Consider the following 26,452-nt stretch of genomic DNA (forward strand, 5'->3'; position numbering starts at 1 on the left):
GGACTGCAATTGCTATTCCTGTTGGGGGATGGGCGGTGTGAAGAGTGCATTTGTTTCTGGATTGGATGGAAGCACTGATGTGCAGCCTATGAATTAGCTCTCAGGTGTGGTATGTGTGTCTATGGCTTGTGCTTGTCTCTGACAATAATGCTGGAGGAGGAGCAGTTCGATTTGTTACTTGTGATTGTATGGGAGGTGATGGAAACTGGAAACCTACATATTGGGAAGAAAAGAACAGCTAGCTAGGACTATATTTGTACTTGTGAAGTTAAAAGCAGTTTATATTCAAAAATCCACTGGCAAAGACATAGGTATTTGATGGCAATACCCTGTCACTTTTAAAGATTTGTTTCTATTGTATGTGTGTGTCCATGTGTGTGTCCAACAAATACAGGCCTGGTGCCTGCAAAGAGTCTAGAAGAGTGATGGATCATTTGAAACTAGAGACAGTTGTGAGCTATCTGATGTGGGTATGAAGACCTGAACCTGAGTCCTCTGTCAGAGTAGGAAGTGCTATTAGCCATTGAGCTATTTCTCCAGCCACAGCAATATGCTTTCTGATTATGATTTGGCACTGAAAGAAATACATGTCATAATATGATCAGGTGAAGCCCAATTAATTCCATCTTTTCTGTTGACCATACAAAAGGATAATAGTGTTCATAAGAGTCCCCTGCCCTACAATGAAGTATGTAAGCAACTCATGAAAAGGTAATAATTTGCTATTTGAAAACTTAAAAATGACATATTCAGGACTGAGAACCTGGCTTTATTGGTATAGTTCTTGCCTAACACACTCAAAGCCCTGAGTTAGATATGTATAAATCTAGCATGGTGGCACATACCTGTACTGAAGGGGTAGAGATCAGAAACTCAAGGTCATCTTCTGACTTTCAAAAAGTTTGAGGCCAGTCTGGCCCCATCTTTAAAAAAAAATATATCAACGATTCTGTTTATTTAAACAAAACACTTGACTCATTATCTAAATAAAATATTCCAACTTTGTATTCCCTGGGCAAAATATAGTTTACATTAGGAAGCAGTTTTGCTTTTCTGAAATAAAGACCCATGTAAGAGTTGTGTTTTCAGCACTAACAACATAGTTCAGCAGATAGAGGTAATTGCCAAATAAGTCTTTGAGCCCCAGAACATATACAAAGGCAGGAGAGAACCAATCCCACTAATGCATAATAATAGTAATAATAATAATAAATGTTTAAGGAGCTATGTTTTCATGATTAAATCAAGTTATCTGATGCATAAGAATTTGCTATCAATTTGTAATATTTAAGAGAGGAAGAGAATCCGAATTTTTCTCTGATATTCTTGAAAGTATTAATTTGCTCATTTTAAAATAAGTGATACTCAAATAAGACATGGATAAAGCCAGTAATTACTTGAATAATTTCCAGTGGTTTACTGAAACATACATATCAGGGAGGTATATTTATGCCCTGTACAATATATCATTTCAAAACAGAATTATCAATAGTAATGTTGAAGATATAAGAACTTTTAAATCTTGAATTATGGCACAAATCAACTGGTTGCTGAGAATTTGTAACTATAAACTATGAAAGCTGACACATGTCTGAGGGTTAAACCTATGATGGACTGCATGTATTTAAAAATCCAATACCGGAACATGGAGACACTCCTGGAGCAACAAAACAGGGAAAGAAGGGCCAGTTATGAGTCTCACCTACACTGAGATGTCAGCTCCAAGCTTTTTGATAAGTCTGTGCCTGATGGAACATTGAACTGGTCCCAAAGCCACCAGGAAGTGTCCTGTTGTTGAATAGTCCATCTAGAGTGTCCACAAAACACTACAGTCATTCCTAGGAACCCATAATTGTATATTTGAATTTTCTTATCCATCCCTGTCTTAGGGTTTCTGTTGCTTTGAAGAGACACCATGACCATGGCAACTCTTATAAAGGAAAACTGCATTGGGGCTGGCTTCCAGTTCACAGATTTAGTCCATGGTCATCACTGCAGGAAGCACGGCAGCATGCAGGAAGAAATGATGCTGGAGTAGTAGCTAAGAATTCTACATCTGGACCCACACACAGCAAGAAGAGAAAGAGACACTGGGCCTGACTGGAGCATTTGAAACCCAAAGCCCATCCCCAGTGATCTATGTCCTCCAAGAAGGCCACACCTTCTAATCTCACTCAAGTAGTACAATGAGCATCCATATATGAGCCTATGGGGTCCATTCATATCCAAACCATCACAATCACAAAGAGTGTATCCAGATTTTGAGCCTTAATTTATAGCTCAGTCTATCTATATTGTAGATACATACAGTTATATTTGCAGAATACTAAAAACAACATAAGACTTTAGTGGCCTAAATGTAACATCATCAACATTAATTTAAAACATCATTCAGAATTTAATACTTGTTTTTAATTTTTTTTTACGTAGAATCAGAACCTCGCATAGATATCAAATATTTAGGTTACTTTTAGTAAAATGGAGTAGCTACTCATACACACTGTGCAGAAACATGAATCCAATTTGCAAATGTCCTAACAAGAAAGGAAGAAGGTACCTCAAGTTTAGCTAGAGCTTAGCTAGGGGGTAGAAAAGGGTGGGTAGTATGGCTCATCAGGGAAAGCTGCTCTGCCAAGCTTCCCCAGAACCCATAAGGTGGAAGCAGAACATGCATTTCCCCAAGTTGTCCTCTAATCTTCACAAAAACACCTCTGCACACATGCACTCACATGCTAAATGTATGAATTTATTTTTTTAAAAAAATAAAATGACAGATGGAACACTCACACAGACCCTTAAGGGGTAAGCACTCTGTTGTGAATGGTCTATAGCAATAGATTCTCCCAAGTTCATACATAGTGTGGCAATGAAAAGACTGGATGGATACTATGATAGTAACGCTGTGTGTGAACATTCACCAAGGAGACCCTATATTACATTATTACATACTTGAGTACTCTCTACCGCCATGTGTGATTGGGCCTGTTGTCATACTTTATAGTAAAATAACACACAAAAAGATTAAAGTACTTTTCTCAAGCATTCACACCTATTAAAAAGTAGAACCAATATTTGTATTAAGGACCTGATTCTCATCTGAATTCATCTCTTCATTTTAATATCAGAAGAGGAGGCTACAAAATTAGTCAGGAGAGGAGTAACTACATGCCATCTCCTTCTTCCCAAGCATTGTGGGCACTATGCTGCTAGGATAATGAAGTGTCTGTCTCCTCCTTTGGCCTGTCAGCCTACTACAGGAATTCCAGTATTAAGCAAAGATAGTCAGTTCTGTGATAGATGAAGCAAGATGTCTGTGAACACAGAGAATGATGCCTACCCACTCTAGCCTAAGAGGTCAAAGGTTTCTCAGAACTGCTATATCTAATGATAGACCCATTCTGCCCCAAAGATATTTGTGGTGACCCTAATGTTTTGCTTAAACCAATAGAATGTACTGTTTGGGTGGTGATGGAAGTTAAGTTGCAAATACTGTTCATGGCTTAGGGAAGCAGTCCAGATTTAGGGGGATGGTGTCTCCTACATAACCCATGGAAAAGCTAAGAAGCTGAAGGTCACTGGTGATATCAAGCCTGTGAGATTCACTGGCAGAGAATGCTGAACAGCTAGAATGACAAACCTTGTAGCTCATGGTTTTTGAGACAGGAGAGAACTTGGGTGGCTCCTTCAAGATCAGTACAGTGTCCTAGGTCATAGCAAGGATTGATTGCTAGGCCCTATTATCCTATACTGACACCTCCTAAAGACAACAAACATTGCCTGGTGTTAATTGCCCTGGTAAAAGGAAAAGTCTGAGACCTGTTCCATGCTGTGACAATTCCCAGCTGGTCTGAGAGGAGGGAGGGACAGCTGCCACACACTTTAGAGAGACCTCCCAAGGAAAGGAAGGAATTGAAACTGACTCTTCTAGCATGCTAGGTGCTACCCCGCATGCTAGACCACTTAAATCATGCTTCATTTTTGTACCCAACTGGAAGAAGAAGGCATAATTATTTCCATTGTAACACGTGAGAAAATGAGGTTGGGCATCTATAGGACTACCATACAATAAATATTTATGGGGTGATGGGTATTTGTTCTGTGCTGTCCAACATAGTAGACACTAGCCATAGGCCACAACTGAGTACTTGACTACTGTGACTGAAGAGTGAAATATCCCAGTTACATTTGCTTTTAATAGATTTAAGCGTGTTAAAGATAAGCTAGACAGGCCAAGGGACTTATACAGATCAGATGGTTACTTTTGGAACATATAGTTCTAAGCTTAAGGGTTTTTGTTGTTGTTGTTGTTTCTAAAAGGATGGTAACTTTCCAGAAAGCAACAATCTATCAAGTTTCCCAGATCTTGCTCTTTTTTTCTCCTTGCCAAAGCCTAGTTGGAGGGGAGGGGGAGGGCAGACTGTGGAGACAATGTTCATTTTCTAACCTCTTCTACCTCTGCAAAATCATCATTAGGTGGTGGACATAATTGCAAGAATAGTTCTCAAGGTTTCTGGACAACAAGAAACAAAACATACTCAACCATAGAGTAGAACTTTGTAGTTAAAGATGACTAAGCCTGGGGATGTAAGTAAAATGTAAGACCGAGTCTTTTGGTATAATGAGGGGGAAAGGAAAGTGTCAGCACAAGGAGGGGGGAAGATTGGAGGACCTTGAGCATTCCCACCCTTTATAATTTAAAAGAATACTGTGGACAGCAGGGAGGTGTCTTTTGTTGTTATTGTTATTATTATTAGACATGTCAGGAATAATGCCTGTCATTTGTTATTTTATTCCTCAGTTTCTTACTATCCATTGTCTTATCAGTTTAAAGGACTTGAAATTTAAAAGGGTAAGGGTTGGAGAGATGTCTCAGGAGATAAAATGTTCGCCTTGGACAGGGAGTACATAGGTAAGGCTGGGAGAGATTTTGATGCCCAGCACCACAGAAACAAAGAAAGAACAAAGAAGTAAGATTATCACTCAGCGCTGAAGTGCTTGCCTTGCTAGCATGAGGGCCTGAGTTTGATCCCCAGAACCCACTTTAAAAAGACAGGTGGAAACAGTTGGATCCCTGGGTTGCTGGTCAGTAAACCTAGTCTAATTAGTAAACTCCAGGCCAATCAGAGGCTGTGCATCACAACTAGACTGGACAATGTTCCTGACAGCAACAACACACCCAAGGACATCCACATACTTCCACATACATATGCATCCATGTGCATACAAACCTGCACACGTGTATGCATGCATATACAGGTACTCTTATGCACATGTGTATGCATGCAGGTACACAAAACACACACACACACACAAGCATATACATATAGACGTGTTAAAAAAAAAAAAAAGGTATGTCAACGTGATGGCCAGGTTTGAAGCATAATTGTCCTTTGTCGTAAAAACACAACTGAGACTAATGTAATCATGTTTTCCAAATCTATGCCTTCTGTTTATTTCATTTTGACTAGGAACCAGACTGTCAGGGAGAGAGAGTTGCACAAGATCTCACAGAAGCTCCATGATCCCTGTGAGAATCTTTATGTTTTCAGCCTCAGTTCTGAAACTGACCTGAGATATTCCCCTTTTATATCCATTGTGCAGAAGCCAAGGAGAAGAATGTGATGACAGGAATAAGGTCAATGGTGATGGCTGCTCCCTTTTCTGCCAACAAGAAGTTTCCTTCAACTGCATTGGTGAGTCTTTGCCTTATCTTTGGCCTTGGCTGGTTGTCCAATTATAATAATAATTATGACAAAATAAAATGCAGTCATTTTAGTGTACATTTATCAGATATCCTATGGGACACACACTGTCATAAGCACTGAGAAACACAGAAGTGGAAAAACAAAGTAAGACCTCATGTCCTCAAGAAGTCATGTCCTTATAGAAGATGATGATGACAGGTGACATTTTTTACTATCCTTTGCCTTACAGACAGCATTGATTTCCTTCACACAAACTGTCCCAAGATGGCTATTGTTATAGCATATCATGTGTAAGTCTTTTATTCTTTAGAGGTGGGGAAAATCAGAAGTTTAGGCGATTACAAAATGATTTCTGAATTTCACTGACTTGGCAGAGGCTTGAAGGAGGTTTGACTTAATCTTGATTGTGTGCGCGACTCTCAAGTCTCTGCTCACCCTATTCCATACACCCTCCATCCATCTGGGGATCTACCTGATGCCTGGGCCTTTGCTTCAGATTCAAGCTGCACAGTCTCTGGGATCTGCAGCATAGGACAAATAACAGAACAGTCCGTGCTTAGAAAGCAAACCTCCTTTTCCCACCTTTACCAAATCCGGTGGGAAATGAGTTTTCCTCTGCCTTCTCAAGGAGTCTGGCCTATCTTGTTGTTTCAACCCCACTTGGGAGGCCCTGTCCAGCCCCAGGGCTGGTAAACAGACAGGGGGTGGGGGAAGGGATGGAATTTTGAGCTGGCCCAGATGAGATCATGCTTCCTTTAAGATGCAAATCGATACCTGAAGATCAAAGGTCCTCTGGCTAATCCCTTGGGCTGGAGGTGAAAACTAATCACAATTCATTTGCAAGTACAAAGGACAGAGGTGCACTATCTGAAAAGGGACTGGGCAGCTACAGAGGGGATGGAAACCGTGGTGGGAAGATTTCTCACTGAAAGGCACTTTTCCAGGAGGACTGTGGGGAAAGAGATGTCATCGCATCATTGCATCTGCAGTGCATTAAAGTGCTGGGCTTAGACAGTCTTTCTCCTAGTAGACTGAGATCTCTGAGGGTGAAAGAAAGGCATCAGCGTCCTTTACTGTGAATTCCATTCTGAGCACATTTATGGCTGGCACACCTACTGTGCATCTCCTATACCAAGTAGGAGCTGAGCAACACAATGAATATTCCATGCAAATGAATGTGTTTGGTAAAAAGGAAGACAGACTAAGGCTTGACCATTTCTAGGCAGAACTTTTGCCTCATTCTTTTTTTTTAATTGCAGAAGACTTTCTCCCAGATCTCTGAGAATCTGTCCTTCTACTGTATGGGCTCCAGTGTGTGTGGCTGAATTCTTCATAATTGTAAACTTTGCTTGAACCAACTTTGGCCTTGACCAACCATCACTGACCCCAGTCTATACCGAAAAATACTCACCGATTTTACTTATGTGAATGTAGTATGTTACTTTAGAACTGCTTGGAAGAAAGTAGGTTGTGGTGGGGGTCCATGTTCAGCATGGACCCCCCTAAAATAGATGCTTGGGCTCAACATTCCTGAACTGTGCTTTAGAACTATTAAGCAATACACGATGACTGGAAAGATGTTTTCAGTCCACAGACTAGAACTAGTAATCACATTTGAGGAACCACATCCACTCTCATTGTTCATTTGTCTGAAGCTTCCAGGGCACATCAGAGTTGAGTGAGTGAAAGAAAGATTCTATGCCCCAGAGAACTCAAATTACTATCTGTCCCTTTGGCTACAAAAATTTTCACTTGCTGGTCTGTGCATCAGAGGTATTTGATTATTTTGGTTGACAGAGTCTGGTACAGAGAGTAAGTGGAAATTAGGATGGTAGTTAACACTTATCAGAAAATGAACTGAATTTTAAATATAGAGTGGTAGGATTAAGAGACCCTTCTAGGAATAGCACCAAGTGGTGAGTCTAGAACCTGCTTACCTTGACTGACTGGGCTTCACTTTTCCTTCTCCTTTGACTAAATGTTCAGGACTAGAAGTTTTAAAATAGGCTCTCTGACCTTTGTTACGAAAAATAAAATGAAGAAAAGGGTATTGTCAAGAAGATGAGACCCGATTCCTCCTGAGTCCACCTTACAAACTTATTCTTGACTAGGTGCTAAGTGTTCTGTTGTGGGTAATATTTGATGACCGTCTTTTATCTATCAGGCAAATTTGTAAACTATAATTCTCTGGATCATTTTTTTTTTTTATGGATCACTTTCACAGAACAAAAAAGGAAGGCTTGGTGTAGAACATAAACATACAGGGTTATGCTATACTTAAAACCAGAGTCTGACTATGTGCTTACTGTGGTATCTTGCTTATACAAGTGTTCACTCCTCAGTTCTTAGTTAAAGAGTTTTGGAGGCTAATGGGGGCTTTATTATTATGAAGCAATCCATGTAATAATTTAATGGAATGGAATACATAGATGGTGTCAAAGGAAGTCTTTCTCTTGTATATTGAGTATTGTCTGTGCTAGAGTAAAGACATCAGCTGCACCCTGATGGGTCATTGAGGAATCCATGATGGACATTTAACAGAAATGCTGGCATTCCAGGCAGAATGGAACACGTCCTAAGATACCAGATCCTAGGGACTGTGTTCCAAAACAAACTCCAAAGCTTGAGTCTACAAAACTTTCTTTTAAGAAAAATAGCCTGAGTATAAACAAGGAAATCCATGTACCTGTGAGTGTGTGTGAATGTGTGTGCGTGGGCCCAATAGCTTTAATGACTCAGAGATGTGAGACTGGAGTGTTGAGGAAGGCTTTGCTGAAGTGGACATTCTTCTTATCATTGTGTGTGTCAAGAATAGTGGCCAAAAAAATAGGCCTCCATGAAAATGACTTGGATTCACACCACAGCTTGGATATACAATGCTGACTCAGCCTGGGTATTCTCATCCAGAAAACGTCTGTGGCAGATATCCATCAGTGTCCTCTGATTTGAGGAATCAGAATCATTTTCCCAATGAGGTAAAGCCAAATCCTCATTGAAATAGTTAAATATCTAAGCCTCTTTCCTAAGTCACTAGGCAACTGCAGGTGGGCCTCACAGCCTAAATTTACCTTCTACCCCAACAGACAATGAATCCACAACTTGGATTCAAAAGCTACTAGGGAATTCATTTTGATGAGGATGTAGGAAATGATTTTATTCAAAGTACTAGAGACAGCATCTAGCATCACAGCTCAGGAGACATAGGAACAGATGTATTAGTTCTTCCCAAGGCTAGTCCCAGGGCCAGACCTTCTGCCTGAAATTGGCTTTTAGGGCATGCAATTCCTAATCCCCAGCCCTCTAAGAAAGCCCTGCATCAGTCATTGGATATTTCAAATACCTTGTTTATTTTTCCTAAGCTAAACAAAGTTGATTTCTGTTGATTATACCTTAAAATCTTAACAGAAAAAAAAATGTCCTCCTAAGACAGGAGGAAGTTTAGTAGCATTTCTTGAAGAGGCGATCCTCTCTCCTGTGAATATGGGGAGGTGGGGTATTGTGGAAGACTTATCAGCAACAGTAGTCTTTTATGGGAGCATCACAGTACTGGTTGGGGTAGTCCTATATTATGCTATTTTATATAATATAAGTCTATGTGTGGCTCTTAATCCAGATGTGAGATATGAGATTTTTCATGTTGTCTCGACTGAACCAATGTCACAGAGGTGTGGTCCTATGTATGGTCCTATCTCCAGGATGAAGAAAGGACCCTGCTTTTTCTGCTCTGGAACTCTGCCCTTGTAAAGGATTTCTTTCCTTCCTTCTTTCCTTCCATCCTTCCTTCCTTCCTTCCACTCTTCATTTCTGATTTTCCCTCTTCCATCACCTCCTGTCCTTCTCTCAGTTCTTGTCATCATTCTTCTTCTGCTCCTTGTCCTCCTCCCCCTCTGCTGCCTTTCTTTGCCACCCTTGTCATCACAGACCATTTAGTAGGGCTGTTTTCCCTGGGCCAGTAACAGCAGTGTGAGGGTGGGTGACAGATTTACAGGGGCATTCCCCTTCACTTTTCAGAAGCCCACACATCCGGAAGTATTCCCAAGGTGCCAGTGTTTTATTGTGCAACACTCTCATGACTTCCCTTTCCCACTTTCCCACCCCCAGTATCCTAGTCCCCCAGCACATAATAAGTTTCTTATTAAAACAAATACTGCCCACAAGACCTCTTGAGAAATGCCGACTACATCCCCTTTGCAACGTGGAAATTATCTTGTCCTCTTTCCGCCTTTTAGAACTATAACACACACCAGGCCTGGGGTTTCCTTTCAAAACCATGCTATCAGTGAAGTGATAACTCCCCCAGCAGGCGCTGGCTGGAGGCATTGTTCAGCAGCAATGGGGATTCCTCTGTAAGGCACTGAGTCATAAACTACAGACAGGCTGCTGATAAAAGCTGAAGGAGGGGAGGTAATGGTCAAATTAGTCAGACAAAAATGTGCAGGATCTCCCAAAGGGATTGCACTTAGTCATATATCTTGAGGCAAAGCTGGAAACATGTTACCTTCAGAGAGGACACTTAAGCCCTTCCAGGAGATGCAACTCTGGGTGTCTTCATCTCCCACCCTGCGTGCTTCAGGGTAGTCCTGGATAGTTCAGTCCAGGTCCCAGCTTAGCGGTGGACTCTGTGCAGTCCAGCACCTTGGAACCTCAGTTTTTCCCTTTGTGAAAGGTTCCTTATGTTTTCAATATCTACCTATACTGAGCAATCCTAGTTTGTCTAGTAGCTATTTTAAGGCTTGAGGGGGTTCAAACTTTGCTTGATGCTGATACATTGTCAAGAAAAAAACAAAGCCACAGAGACCCCCCACATCCTATCTTCCAAGATCGTGGGCCCTCCCACTATGTTTCTTTCTCTCTTCTTCCCAGCTCCTCTCCCCCCGCAGTTTTCTGTATCACTTTGTCTCTCATCCCTGACAGGGCATCTCCACCCATGTTAGAGCCAGGGCCAGTAACTCAATTAGCACTCCCTATAGCTCAGAGCCCTCCCTCCCTGTGAGGTAGATAAAGGGTAGGGGGCTGAAGATCAATCTGCCTTGCCACCAGTTGCTGGGAGGGCAGGGGGTCACCTAGCCTGTGGCCCCTCAGTCAGACTGTCCTGGTCTCACTGAGCCAAGGCGAGAAAGGAAAACAAGAAGATGAATCGTTGTGTCTCCTTGGTGGATATTCCGAGGAGAGTTTAGAACAACAGTGACTAAAAAAGAAAACAGTATCTTAGGCTAGCAAGGAAGGAGACAAAGCAATGGGCTCTGCTGGGAGCTGCATTGCTTATTATTTTTCTCTCTAACAATGTGTAACCGTAATGGGCCAATCCACCTCTCACCTTAAAAAAATAAATTTAAGACTCAAAAATCATACTTTCCTGGTTGCCTAGGTTCACTTTCATTTCCCTCTATAAAAAAATATAGTAACTTTCCCCTAACAGACTTTTTTAAAACAATGTTTTCCTTGGCTTAAAGACAGGCCTTTATAAAGAAAAAATGAGATATATGAAGGGTGTAGTGATGGTTCTGATGGAGTGGGATATGCTCAACACGAGCACAGCAACATGTAGCATCCTAGTCACCTATTTTGCATCTGGGTGAAATCCTGATGCAGACACTTTAAACTTGAGCCTCCATTTTTTTTCATCAGTAGAATATGTTAGTTATATTTGCCAATTCTTAGAGTCGTTGTCAAAACCAAATATACTTACTGATCTGAGAGAGGGGTCTAGTTTGCCATGAGTTCGATTCCCCAAGGCATGCAAGTAGAAAAGAATGTGTTTGTGTTCAGCAGTTAAACTGGTGACACCAGTAGTGTGATGTGAGTGTTCAATATTTTGTACCAACACAATTAATTCAGAAGTTGTATCAATGATCTCAATAACTATAAAGCATAGCTAAAGTCACTACCCAGTTTGGTAGAGGATAAAACTGTGAATCTGCAATATTATGTACACTGTCCAAGTTTGTACAACTAGAACCAGGAGATGTGGATTTGCAATGGATAGACAGGGTTTCAATTGTTAGGTGCTTAACTCCAATGGTATTATGCTAAGAAACTCTCTGAAGAATATGATACTGCTCAACCTTCCGGAGTACTAATACACATCTTGCTTACTATCTAGAAAATAGAACATTGAGTCAAGCTTGAGTGAACTGTTCAAACTCATCTCAAAAGGAAGGTCAGAGAACAAAGATTGTGTCCAAAACCAAGATAAAGTCTTGAATGAGCAAGAAACTAGGGTCCCAGAAGGAAGGAAAGTGAGCACACACGTCTTTCTTGTGTCTTTGCCATAACATGTTTACAACCACCAAAAAACCCAAATCAAACAAACAAAATCTCTCTTCATAAAGTCCACTACTTCAGGGATGGTGTGATGGGACCTTAGTTTCCCAAGCCTCCATTTACATCAGCCTCATTGCTTTCTAATATCTAACATGGGGAGAAATTAGCACTCAATCAGTGGCTGCATGGGGAGCTTGGAGTCTGTGGTTTCTATCTGGGTCACCATGGACACCTCCCTCCTGCTTCTGAGGCTGAGTTTCCTCTTCTGGGAAACAGACATCATTATCAAGGCCATAACTGTCCAGAGTATTGAAGATGATTCAGGACATCTCCTGGACTTCTCCTTCCCTCTTCTGGACAGGTTCAGGAGCAGATAGTGCATCTAAGGCAGGACTGGTTCTGAGCCAGATCTTTGAATCCTGACCCTACATCACTGTGGTTAGTACCCCTTGCAGGCACCAATTAGGCCTTCCCATACACAGCATCACACGAGGAGGATGAGTTAGATGAGCCCTGGTCTTTGGAGTCTAACTACTAGAATTAAAACCCTGGATTGTTATTGTTTTAAAACTGTGCAATTTTAAAAGAAGAGCTCTGGAAAGAGAAAGGAATTCCTTTCACCATGAAGGTCAAAAGGGGTCACTGAGGGTACAAAAGGGCAGAAAAAGGAGGCAATGGGGCGGAAGGCTGACGTGTGGGTAGGACCAAAGATCTGAGTCCTCGACTGGGAGGTCTAAGGAATACATTCAAAGTTCTCAAGTCACTATTCCTTAGGATCAAACCTGTCTGTCTGCCACAGACCAAGGCCCACCAGCCCTTTTGCAAACCAGGGAGGCCTGCCCCACAAAGAGACAGAGCTGTAGTGAAAAGAAACAGGAGGCCTCTGATAGCAGCAGGGAGGAATTCTAGCCCTTAGCCCTGGGTCAGCTTTCTGACTCTCAGGAAGGGGTCAGGATCAGGGAACCCACTTGAAGCTTTCTTAAATATATGGAATTGAGAGCAGACTTTGATGTGTGCTTTTGAAGGGCAGCCAGAGTCCTGGCAGGTAAATCTGGACAGTTAAGAACAAGGACTTCCTTATGGTACTGAAAGTGACCAGAAATCCATCTGCCTTGAAGTACATCTGCACACTTACAGCTTAGGTAAGCTTGAAGAGGGAAGAAGCCTATAGAGCTGCTGGGCTGTGGCTCCCTTCTGTTGCTCAGAGTCCATATTGAATTGGCATAGATATTTAATATACATGAGCTGTGATCTCCACTTGAAGTAAGTGCCCTGGGGGAAATTGAAATATTAAGCAAGTGAAGAATATAGTCCTAATTGTATCCTCCTTTTCTTTTTTTGGAGACAAAAGGAATGTGCTTAAAATAAAATGACTAATGGACAGTCAAGGCAAACTTCACTGTGTAGAAAAGGGCAGCTGCTTGCTCCAACATAGGCACACAGGCCCAGGCTGATGGTGGTACAAGCTGGCTACTGGATCTCACCTTTCCTCTATCATTTCCCATTGATTGTACCTTCTGTTTGCCAAGGTCTGTGCTTGTTTCAAGGAAGCAACAGCAGTAAGGAAGGGCAGGGAGAGCTAGAAAATGCCCCTGACAGTGATTTCAAAAAAGTCACTTGATGGTTAGGGAAAATAAGCTAAGTAGTGTCTCACATGGAGGGGACAACAAGGGCTCCTGCAAAACCTGGCATCAAGGAGACTGGAAGGTGAAAAGTGGACAGATTAGAGGGCAGCAGTCAGGACTACTAGGAGCCCAGATTATTGGGTGGTCAAGGCAAGGGAGTTTTTGTATTGCAAATGGAAGGTCAGCATGATGGATTACAGAGAAGGCTGAGGACCTAGCCTTGCAGGCAGAGGTTCTCCAAGGCCTGTGGGGACTGTGGTTACTTACAGTCTGAAGGGAAGAGAAGGTGTCCAGTATGTGTACTCTGTGCTGCTCACAGTAGTCCCCTGCACACTTGCACCAACTGGGATCAGCAAACCATTACCTATGGCCAAAGCCGGCCCATTGCAAATTTTGGCAAAGAAAGTCCCATTGCAACACATCTAGGCCCCTTTGTTAATATACTGCGGATACAGAGGAGGGCTATAGTGTTTCTAATGGAAGCCCTATGTGGCTACAAAGTCACATACTCTCTGTCATTGTACTGAAGATGCTGCTGTGAAGGCAAATGGATGGATAGTAGGTGTAAAAGTAGGTGTAAAACTAGCAATGGTTACAGTGACAGAAAGAGAGGGAGAGAGAGAGAGGGAGATGAGAGATTTAGGTAGATGGGGAAGGGAGGAGAGAGATAGAGACAGAGTGAGAGACACAGAGAGAGATAAATAAAAGGAGAATAAGGCAGAGGGAGAAAGGGAGAGGGAGAAAGATCCTCTCACCCATTCTTACCCATCCACAAATTTGGTGCTACACATTTCTGCTTACACATCTATGTCCTTCACCCATGAGCAAATACGCACTTGTATGTCTCCATCTTGCAGCTCAGTAAATATTTATGGAGTTGAGAAATGACCACCAGAGGAACAAACTTTCCCAAGTGTCACTCCGTGAGCTAGGCTGGCTGCCACATATTCTACTGACCCTCCCTCCCTGATCCTCACAGGGCCATGGACAATGGAGGCCATGCTTCCACTTTATAGAGACTTAAGGAGGCAAACTAGTTGGAAGTAGGTGGTCTTAAGTGGAAAAGTTGAGATTTGAACTCAAATCTGTTCCACTGAAAAATTAAGCATGCCCAGATGCCTCCCATGCAAATGTCAGACCTTCAGATAGGGTCTGTCATTTTCACCCCACCCTAGCAATACTCAAAACAGAATGGGTTCTTAAGGCAATTATGTTAATTAAACTAGCTCTATTATTTTCTTTATTAAGTTCTTTTAAATTAACACGATGCTTTGAACATCATATAGGTTACAAGTGAAAAGAAATCAAGACACAGAGGTGTTCGGTTACTTACTCAAGATTTTCACTCACCAGTAAGTAAGGAATTCTAGGTTTGAAAGTGTGGCTCCTGAGTCTCCTCCAATGTGAGCTACTTATTTTATGTTACATTTTTATCTTTAGGTTTATCTAATAAAATGTGTACTCTGGGGAGCTGAAGGTTCTAACCACAAAAAGGTAATGAGAAGGGTAAACAATGCAGGAAGAGGTATAGGTGTCACACAACGAGAGCCCTAGGTCTCTTTAAGAAACACTACCTAGGAAGCAACTGAAAGGCCACTTTCCCTAGGTTGTCACTGGTTAAGGGTCGAAGAGAAATTAGCATAAAACAAGCCTGAAATTATAATAATCATTAAAGCTTTTACTTTTGGGAGCTGGAGAGATGGCTCAGAGGTTAAGAACACTGGCTACTCTTCCAGTGTTCAATTCCCAGCAACCACACCATCTATAACAAGATTCGATGGCCTCTTCTGGCATGCAGACACATGAAGGCAGAATACTATATTCATAATAAAACTTTTATTTTAAGTTGCTGGACAGAAAGATGAAATGCCCTATGTTAGCAATTGCAACTGTGAGGGTAACCTCCAGTCCGGGTTACCCTCTATGTTCCCTCAGGTGGCAAACTACAGCTCAGCGTGACCCTGAGGATCTCACATAAGGATTTTCTCTGAAGCACCTGTTACATGTCAAATTTTCTATGCTACAAATGGACTCTCACAGCAGAGCTCCATCAATGACAGTATGGTGGGTTGGATGGGAACGACGCCCCAGAGTCCAGGAAAATTCCTGGTTGGACCCGGAGTCTAGGAAACATTCCTAGGCAGTGAGGTTCAGATGACAAGAGCTGCACAGTGGAGTTTCAATGTCCAAAATGAGGCAGAGTCCTTCTGTAGGGAGAGCAAATAGACTAGTCCTGATAAAGCTTACTGCAGGGTGCCACAAGAGGCCTGGGTCAGGATATTTTGACCCTGTAGTGAGCTTTGTTTATAGGCAGAAGCTCAGCAGGATGAAGCAGTATTTTAAGACATCAACCTCCCTGAGTGGGATGTTCTTCAGGGGCCAACAAAGTACTTTTGGCAAGCTGACCTGATGAGAAATCAGAGTGATTTTAACTTTCAACACCAGTCAGAAAGCCGGCCCAAATTATCCATAAGTTTAAATTAAACTATCAACTGCCATTGGCAGGGATGTGAGCATCCTGGCAGGAGTCATCCCTCCATTCAGCAGTCCAAAACCGCGCACATAACTTGTGTTTAGCCTCATTACTGTAGAAACATTGTGCGAACTACTTAAATTCCCAGCTTTTCTTGCGGTTTGTTTGTCTCTGATCTCTTTTGCCAAGAGAACTTATCAACAGACAGGATAACTGACTGCTGGGACCTGAAGCATGGGAGCCTCCTCTTCTTCCAGTCTCATGTCCCTGAGTATCTTTTCCTATGTGAGAAATAAGGAGCATCATTCCCTACCTCAGAGGGTTGCTATGATCTGTCTTTTCATGCATTTAATGAATGTGTGCAATGCTCATGTATTGAGCAATGCTCACCATGCCAGTCCTGTGCCGTGACGCCTGCATAGCATGTTGCCATTGTATGAGCCAGAAATTGATCAATAAACAATGATTATTATGGCTATTAAAATGCTGATGTTCTTACTCACAAGTAGAGAATACCTTCTCCCTGGAAGACAGCAAACAAGTTTGAGAATCATTCATCATACACGGAGGTCATGAAGGGGGTTCTATCATCATGATTAAACAAAATGTGCTAAGTATTATTCTACCTACACTTGGCTAGCTTTTTCTGGGGTGAAAAAAAAAACACCTCTGGGTGCTTCTTAAGAGTACTATTCTCTTCCCATTTTCCTTACTTCTTTGTTCATTTTGGCAGATTTCTTTCTAAAATCCACAGTGGGATCAGTTCTCCCTTTTATCTCTCTACCAGAGTCATCTTTTCAAAACTGAAGATTCATCTAATATGTCTCATGCCCAACTGTGCTCTCCATACTCCTTTCTCTCCCTTGCATATTTCAGGCACGCTCTCTACCACCGAACTTACTGCCTAGCCTTGGGCCTTTCACTTTTCCAGCAGATCACATATCTAGTTTCTCTCCCCGGATTTGAGAGTCATTTATATACTCATCACATGTTGTACTTTGCCAGCTTTCTCATCAACTCATTAAACATTTAAAAAAAAAAAAGGAATTGCTGGAAACACCCACGTTCTCACCACCTTTCTCTTTATCTATATTCCAACAATTACCATTCCAACTTTATTTTGCAAATGTGTATTTCCTCCGGCATCAATCTCTCCCCATATCCTGAACTATCATTGTTTACCCAAGGCTCCTTGCAGTGCCTGTCTAAAGTATGGCAAGAGAGTTCCCACAGGTTCCTAATTCCTCTGTTTCTTCAGCCCCAATCTGTCCTGTGATAGGAAGAGAGAGAAATTTTCCTAGAATAAACACCTTATTACCCCTCTTCACTGGAATGTATACATGGTGGCTTTTCATTGCCTTTGAGGAAGATGGTAAACCCAAAGATCCAAGGGGAAAGAAGATGGACCCAAATCATCATGGACAAACTAATTAATACAAATAAAGCAAGCTTTTAAATCCTTGTACACTGTTTTCCCCCTAAAGCATGGTTTGTGAGGTCAGTATTGGACATGGGCAAGATAAGGATTTTTATAGCTCAGGGTTAAAGGGATTCCAAATGAGGGGATTTGGTAGGTAAATAGGTTACAGAGCAGAGCATAACACAGCGATCATAACAAGGTAGTCTTAATGAAGTAGTCATAATAACACTTAGAAATAAAGGTAAGGTTGCAAGATGGTCATAATGGCTTCCTGAAACAAAGGAGTGGATACTGTTTCTTAGAGCAGGTGACATAGAACCATTTTGTAGCTAAGGTTACAATAGCCCAATCTTTGACTTAATCTTAATCAGGGAGGAACATAATTTTTCCTTATTTGATGATGGCTTTCAAGCCCAAGATGGAGGCAGACTGGTTCATCAGAAAATCTAAATTCCTTGTTAGCATAGCCTCTAAGTCTGATACAGTCATTTGCAAATTATGCTATAGTGTCGTATTTGTCTTTGTACCTTCTGTTTTGCGGCTTGGTTTGGTTTGTTTTCTAACATCTCGTTGTCAAACAGCATCCTCTCTCCTGGCAAGGTCCTCCCTACCACCCATTGCTCCCTGGAGAGATAGAGACTAGGTACTGCCTCTTAAAGAGAGTCCCTCTCAAGCTAGCCTAACACTGAGCTGGTAGTCCCTCTCCTAAATTCATGTAGCACCAGACATCCTGGAACAAAACACAGTGCAATCATAATTTGCATACAGCACCCCCACCCCTCCGCTCGCTAGAAACTGAGTCCTGAGGAGCACACACCTGCTTTAATTAATCCGTTTTCTTAGGATTTAGTTCAGGACCTGGCATATAATTTGTGGGCTCAGTAAGCAGAAAAAAACTAAAGAACTAAAGAAGGATATATTTCTTAAGAGACAGCTTTATTTCTTAGGCATTGAGGTGTGGTAGAACTCTCCTAGTCTTCAGAGTCCAACAGACTGTGGCTAGAATGGAGACTTTCTTCTTCTAAAGTGGAACAGTCAGCTGCCCCTGGAGCTGTGATACTTGTGTCCAGTTTCTAGTTCTGTGAAAAGACAGCGGGGCTACAAGTTGTCTTCTTGTCCACACAATGGGTTTGTTACTAAACTAATTTTAGGAAGCCGCAAAGGGTTTTATAATATCCACATGAAAGCCTCTTTTACCCTTACTTGATTTTCATGTAAAAAGGAGTCAGGTGCTAACATGCCTCTCATTCCCCCACCCCATTGCTGACCTAGTCCAGACTTTGGAGAACTTTCAGTGAATTGAAAAGCTATTTAGATTACCTGTAGGACTCTCAGATAACCCGAAAAGGAGAGGCTTTTGAATATCAAGCACAATCCTAGGCTAGCTTCCTTTGGGGTAGAAAACCTAATTAACTAGTAGCTGGAAAGAAGGCAGGCATGCCACCCCCTAGGCAGAGAATTCAAAAGGAAGTGGGTAACTCTGTAAATAGCCCTGCTTTAAGGGGCATTTAAGCCAATGCTCTTTGTTAAGGAAATTGATGGCTTTGTAAGTACCGTGTCTGAAGGGAGTGCTTGAGCTGAAGGCCCCCATCTCGCCTCGTAAATTTCCTAATGGACTGTGGGCCTGCAGGCTGGGCCCTGCATGTTCAATCATTTGCCAACAAAAACTCTGATTCCTCTTTTAAAAAATTAAAACGTTTAGCCAAACCTAAGTCATTGAGCCTATGCAGTTTAAGGGCAGCACGAAGTAGTAGATGTTGTTTCCTTCAGGGAAACCGAGGTTACCGATCCCTTACATATGTTAGATTGTTGGGATGGGTGCTTTCAGTTTGTCTTATCATTTCATTTTCCTAACATCTGGAAAGTTAGTCATTATTTCACAAGTTTCCTGATAAGGATAAGGTCCTGCAACTGAAGGCTCCTAGCCATTCCAAAGAGGTGCCTGCAGCTCCCTCTGACTTCTGAGCCCTAAGGTGACATAAAAATCATAGGACATTCCTATCACATAAGACCCTCCTCTGTACACACATCCATTTCAAAAAGTTTTGAGTGGATTAGAGTCTTGACCCTTGCAACTCTTACTGACTTAGTTTCTTCAAATCTTAGTTTCCTTCTACCTTTGAGATAATGACAGAGCTAACTACAAAATAGATCTAATAAGGCTAGGTAATTGTAGGTATTTAAAACATTTAGGCAAGAGCCTGGCACTTAAAAAAACCTTCCACTTATTTACTTAGCAAATAGACTAGATGTGATTTTAATTGGACAAGTAGATGATGCTATAAGAATAGCAAGGGGTGGCAACTAGCCTTCTTGGGGGAAGGAATGACAGATAGGGTTTCCAGAAGATGTGCCCGGTTAATCTATGAATTAAAGATAAATGAGGCTAGTCATAGGAAAAGCACCTGGGACATTAGACGAAGTCCCTGCTCAAGAAGGGAGGTGAGGTGTGAGGGTGGGCATGATTCCCTCAAGGAGTAGCTCAGTGTCAGTCTACCTGAATCAGAGAATAGGAACTTGTCAGTGGTGAGAATACTGCAGAAATATCTAGGGACAAGATCACACCTGGCAATTGTCATTAAGTCTGTCAGAAAAGAGCAGATGCATATAATTCAGGATCTGAAGCAGCTGATTACATTTTCAGACCCATTGAAGCTTGAAAGAGAGCAGCTTTTTCCCAGGCCCCTCTGAGCCCCCTCCTTTACAGATTAGATACCTTTACACTAGAATCAGGATTGCTTAGTTCATGATGCTTATTCTTGATCCCACTCTCCGATGATATTACAGCTCCTTGTGGCCTGGAATCGATCCAGCAAGAACCAAAGGGGACAAACATCTCTTGGCCAGTGTTTTGGAATCGATAGCTAGAAATGCCTTCTGCAATCTCTTGTTTTTATTTGGGCAAACTTGTAGTTGTTGGAAACTGACCCCAGAGCAACCACAGATTCTTGAAAGCTTTTTTGAACATGAAAAAGCATGATGACCCATATTGTTTCTGATCAAAAAGGATCGTGGTTTTGATTTCTTTGTCCAAATGTTCCAGTTAACTCATTAGATTTAGGACCAATGTTCCCAATGTTCCCCTTTCTTCTCAGCCACTCTTTTTTTTTTTTTTTTTTTTCTTCTCAGCCACTCTTGTCTTTTTCTGCTTTTCTATTGAGAGAGTAGAAACACACACACACACACATACACACACACACAAACACACACACGCACTTCTTTAAGAACAAAATACAGTAAAACAACACAACTTTAAAAAGCATACAGATTCTAATTGATGTAAAATCCTATTCTAAAGTCTAAATTTATCTACCCAATCACATAAAAGACAGAGCAAACTTACCCAGGGGTGATCTTGCCTGCTTCCTGGCTTTTGGTTTTTAAAGCACTTTAATGTGTTTTTCCAAATTGGAAAGGGAGGATACTGTGACTTGAATGCCTCATTCTTTTGGACTTTTCTGAACCATATGGCAGGAGGATGGTCTATGAGGCAAGCCAGACCAATCAGGGCTCAGGATGGGAGGGACTCATGTTGATACTCTGGCTACAACATGGAAACCCTACCAAGAACCCAGTACACTGCAGTCACCTTAGTCATGACCAGCTTTGCCAGAGTATGATCACTGGCTTGGTTTCTTGTGGTACCCTGACTCATCCTACAGTCCTTGGCCTACTGATACACATAAGTTTATCCAAAAGCCTCAACTGGAATCTCCAGGATGCTGTTAATAGAATGATGGCTTCCTTGTTTTGTTGGATTGAGGAGGATACATGGACATGCATATATTTTCATTTGCATGGATGGGGTTAAAAGAATCAAGGTCCATGTAAATTTTAGAGTAAAATATTTGAAGATTATAAAGCTATTTGCCCTAACTTGTTTACTAGGCAGAAGGAAGATCGAAGCTTAGAAAGAGAAGAACCTGTCCACAGTCAGAGTAGATAAGACTCCTCTCCCTTCTTTCCTTCCTTCCTTCCTTCCTTCCTTCCTTCCTTCCTTCCTTCCTTCTCTCCCTCCTCCTCTTCCCTCTTTCTTCCTTCTTCTCCCCCTTCCTTTCTTTTTATGTGGTGATAAGATCATATCCAAACCATTTAGAATCTATTTAGCATATGCAATCTTTTGTTATCTGTTTTGGGCCATTTTTGCATACCTTCTGCATGTCAAGGTTTAGGGTCACCCCCCCCCCCACCATTTACTAGCTTGGGTTACCTAAGCCAATTTTCATTTTGTTATTTCCTGTTGCTGATTTTAGAGGTCTTGGGGGTCTTAGACATCATTTGTTCCTGTGCTCACATCTATTTCATTGCCTCTACTAATTCATATGGTATGAATTGTCCACACCCTTTTATATCATGAGATATAATTGGAGCCCCAAAGAGACCTATATAGAAAATTATTTGAGGCTTTGAATATTTGGGCCTATTGGATGTGTTGTCATTGTATTCAAAACACTATCTTTGCTACAATCTTCTCAGACTGTTTAAGTATATATACTAAATTCAAGGTAATGCTAATGCACCTTCAATTCTAATTATGCCAAATTTCTTTATTTAATTACAGTACAATATGTATCCAAATATTCTATTTCTTTTCAAAATTGCAAAAGGCGGAAAATAAAACAATATTTATGACATATGGTGAAACACAAGGAACCTTGTTATAGGTTAGTTACTGAGTTGCACTGTTAAATTTAATGTATTCCAGAGCTTGTACTAGACCTTTACTCAAAACTTTCATTAAAGTCTTTATGTAGAATAATATGTTGAAATAACTTCAAGCCAGGTTTGGCATTCAGTTTGTTAATTTTTGTTGTTGTTGTTGATGTTTTTTATTGTAGACAATGTCTCATTATATAATAAAGTGTCAGAGGTTTTGTCAGTCAGAGTTTTTGTCACCTTAAAAAAACCGAGACTTCTTTGGGAGAAGAGAATCTCAATTGAGGAATTGCTTCCATCATATTGGCCTGTGGGCATGTCTGTGGGCCAATGCTTTTAAACAAGTAATGGATGTAGGAGGGCTCAGCTCATTGTAGACAATACCATTCTTGGGCAAGTGGGCCTGGCCTGTATCCTGAAAACTGGGTAAGCATGAGCCAATAAACAAGACATAAAGCAGTGTTCCTCCATGGTCTTTGCTTCCAGTCCTATCTCTAAGTTCCTGCCATGAGTTCCTACACTGACATCCTTCAATGATAGACTGCAATCTAGAAGTACAAGCCAAAGAAATCCTTCCCCTTTAGCTTTTGGACAGAGTATGATATCACACCAACAGAAACCTAACTAGGACACTCAGGTAGGGCTAAACTTCATGATCCTTCTCTTCTGGCCTCATAAGTGCTGAGATTACAGGTTTCTCAAGATTACACCTGGATTGCTGAGACAATTTTAAGATAATTGATTATGCAATTACAAAACTCCACATGATCCTTATTAATCATTTATTGAGTTTCTCCTATAAGACTGGCACTATCCTAAGTATTAGGGATATGGTTTGAGTAAGCTGGAGCCAGGCTACAGCTATCTCAGAATCAAGATGTATAGGTAATAACATCTATTTATTATTAAATAGTAACCACATAGTATGATTAGGCAGTTTTATAGATCCTAAAATAAAACATGCATTTCTGTGAAACTTAGAAAGATTCAGGGAATAGTAACACATAAAAATATGTTTAAAATATTTTTGCTTGGTCCTGAGGACCAAGTTCTCACACGCAGAAGGTGAACATGGTACCAATGACTTGTACCCCAAACCTCAAGCTTTGGATTTCCTGGTGTATAATGAACATTGTGAAGGAAATCAACCACTCAGGAATGAGTGCATACTATAGGGAAACAGTGCTGTTCTTTGAACTGTATCCTTACTGAAGATGTCACAAAAAGATCAAGAAAAATAAACATGATTATATAGTTTCTGTTTCTGAAGCAATAACAATTTGAAATAGAGACTTCTTGCATGAATAGATGTCAACTTATGTGAATTCATGGGTGGGTGTGTGGATGGATGGATGGATAGATGGATGGATGGATGGATGGATGGATGGATGGATGGATGGATGGATGGTGGGTATGTAGATGGAGAGTGGGTAGATTAATGGATCCATGGCTAGTAGATGGATAGATGGGTAGATGGTGAATGGGTAGATGGAGAGATAGTAGATGGATAAATGGGTAGGTGGGTGTGTGGGTGGGTGGATAAGCGTATGAGTAGGAGAGATAGTAGTTGAGACAATCACATAAAGCTGATGGGTAGATCATGTTCACAAATTCTGGATTTTATTGTATGTGATAAAATGGGAAACCACTGAAATAATGTGGGAATGTGTTGTTTCAAGTTAAGCACTGTCACTGTATTTGTAAGGAAGACTGTAAGGAAACATCCAAAAATGGGCTTGGTCCAGGATGGTGGCAAGGGGCAAGAATGCATCTATTCAAAATATGCTCAGGCAAAGGAGAAAAAGGGTATGCCTATGGTCTGCAGGTGATGTGGCAAGAAGGGGTGAGGAGACAAATAAGAGAGACAACTGAGAAGTTTGGGGTTTGGCCTCTGTTGCATTATTGCTGTTGTCTCATCACTATGTTAGAGAGAGGAATATATGATGAAATTAATGTTCTTGTTGTTCCTGCATTGTACATTTAAATAGATGTTTAGTAGAAATTTCATAATAGGTCACTGGAACTCAGAGAAAAGTTCCTATCTACATCCATATATGGTAATGCAATTCACTGGTGGAAATATTTTAAAAATTTTATTTAAAATTTAAGATAGATGAGACAATGAAGGAAAAACAAGTGTTCCCAGATATAGCTGTGAAGCCTGGAAGTGGTTATTTTAAAGTGAATCTAGAAGATGGAACATGAAGATATGTAAGAGATGCCATGTGATAGGAGGGACTAGGATGGCATGGTGGCATGGAGGAGGGGAGAAGTATGGCAGAACTAAGGGACAGAGAGAAGAGACAGGAGGGGACGAGAAGAAAGGAGAGAAGAGAGATTCAAGTGGAAAGAGGTATCATACTTCATGTGCCTTGAGGCACTCAAGGAAGATGTTGATGTCATGATTGGTTTCAGAAACATTGAGGTTACTGGTGACCTGACTATGACAAAATATTGAGTACAGAAACCAGATCTTAAGCAAATGAAGAATAAATTACAGGAAGAAAATGTAGATGGGATATGGTTAGATTCCTTTTAATAAATTTTCTTGTAAGTAGAAGAGTGAGATGTAAGGTAGGAGAAATAATGATAATAATAATGAGATATGGAGTAAAAGGTTCTGTGTTTTTATTTATTTAAAATCTTGTATTAAGGAACAATTATTTTTAAATATTGAAAACTTGGATAGTCTGTGCCCTTCCTTCTGGTCTATAAGAAAGGAATTATGATTCAGGGAAATAAGAACTGGTTAGCGCTGAAAATACAGAAATGTAGTGAAGTGATGGACGAGGTGCCCCTGGGTTGAAGACACTTGATTAAATCGTGATGGTGGAGACACAGACTGAAGACCAGGTTTTCAGGCTGAAGAAATAAGAGTGGGTATTCTGAGGAATGCCTTCTACAAAAAAAGTAGAGAAATGCGCCTGGAACAGGGATAAACAAGGAAATTGGATTGGACTAGGAAAGTACTTGAAAGCTACATGAGAGAATTTAAATAACATAGACATCGATTAAATTCCAAACATGGTGAAATTCACACTTTAGAGTCACACTCACTGGTTGCTGAATGAGAGGGGGCTGAAGCTGTAGAGACCTAGAGACCAGTGTGGAATTACTGTAAGGGCTACATGGAAGGAGAAAGAGACAATATCATCAGTGTTCTCCTTGCTGTGCCTGAGTATGGGGTTAGACATGCAGTTTCTTCATGTTGGCTTGTGATCAGCTCCTGAAGACCAAAAACTCAGGTGAGCTCCTCAGTTAACTGAAGCTGGCATCTGAAGCTACTTTGTAGACCCTTTAGGGGCGTTCAGCACTCTGTCTATTGCATTCTGGGCAAAGCTGATCCAGCTGAAGAAGTTATGAGCAAACCCTTGGTTTGAATAAAATTAAATGAGGTCAGTGATATTTTTTGTTTCTTTTTAAAGACAATGTCAGGTTGAGATATTTCTTCTCTAGCCTAACAAATCTTCCCAAGGCATGTCCCCAGCTTCCCATAGTGTAAACTATTAGGACCTAAGGCACTACTACTTCTCCTGTTCCAAGACACTGTTATTTGGATCCAAACACTGCACACTTTTATGTCTTGTTTGCTGTTGTTTTTGTTTGAGTGAATTATTATGTACAACAACCAAGTTTGTTGTACTTAGATTCATTCTAAAATAAACAGCTGAAGTTAAAAATGCTGTTTTATCTTGTTTGAAAAGAAATAAGAAAAAAAGTAGTAATTATTGCACTTCAAGAAAACATCAAAATGCCAATCATTCTTTCCTCTGTTGGAAATAGACATAGACAATGATGTCTAAAAATGTCAGCTGTCTTTCTAAACAAAAGCTTAGAAATCCCATCCACCCTTTGGAAGGTAGCCCATTGCTGAGAAGCACTTCATTGTATCCTACATCAAATAGATCACCCATGACCAAAATTCTCCACCATTCTATTTACAGGTAGTTTGTACATTTTCTTTACTGGGGCAGAAGCTTGGCAACTCCAATAACTCCTCAGACTACTTATTCCATACTGATAGGAACTATGAAAAGATCTAGAGATGTTCCCAAAAGTAATATTACAATTTGTCAAAGATGACATACTATTTTGTTCCCATAATTTAATACTCTAGTTGGGGAATATTCACTAGAAAACTCACCATAATTTTTGGAAGCTCAAGAAGTATATTAGCCTTGTCCCAACAGAATGCTTTCCCAAGAAGCTTCAGCAAATGGCTTCAACCATACTAATTTGTGCATTTGAAAACTTGATTTAAATTTGGTTCTGGACAGTTTCATACATGTATACATAAAGTACTTTGTGG

General features: G+C 40.9%; 1 protein-coding gene across 1 annotated transcript in view; it reads left to right on the forward strand.

Annotated features, from left to right (window-relative positions):
- Pappa (pappalysin 1) overlaps positions 1 to 26,452 on the forward strand; it is a 231,288-nt gene that overhangs the window by 113,580 nt on the left and 91,256 nt on the right. Inside the window, exon 9 of the mRNA XM_051188025.1 lies at positions 5,602 to 5,693. Coding sequence (XP_051043982.1) covers positions 5,602 to 5,693 — 92 coding nt within the window. The remainder of the gene's footprint in view (positions 1 to 5,601; positions 5,694 to 26,452) is intronic.

This window comes from Phodopus roborovskii, unplaced genomic scaffold (assembly GCF_943737965.1).
Source record: "Phodopus roborovskii unplaced genomic scaffold, PHOROB, whole genome shotgun sequence".
Taxonomy (NCBI): Eukaryota; Metazoa; Chordata; class Mammalia; order Rodentia; family Cricetidae; genus Phodopus; species Phodopus roborovskii.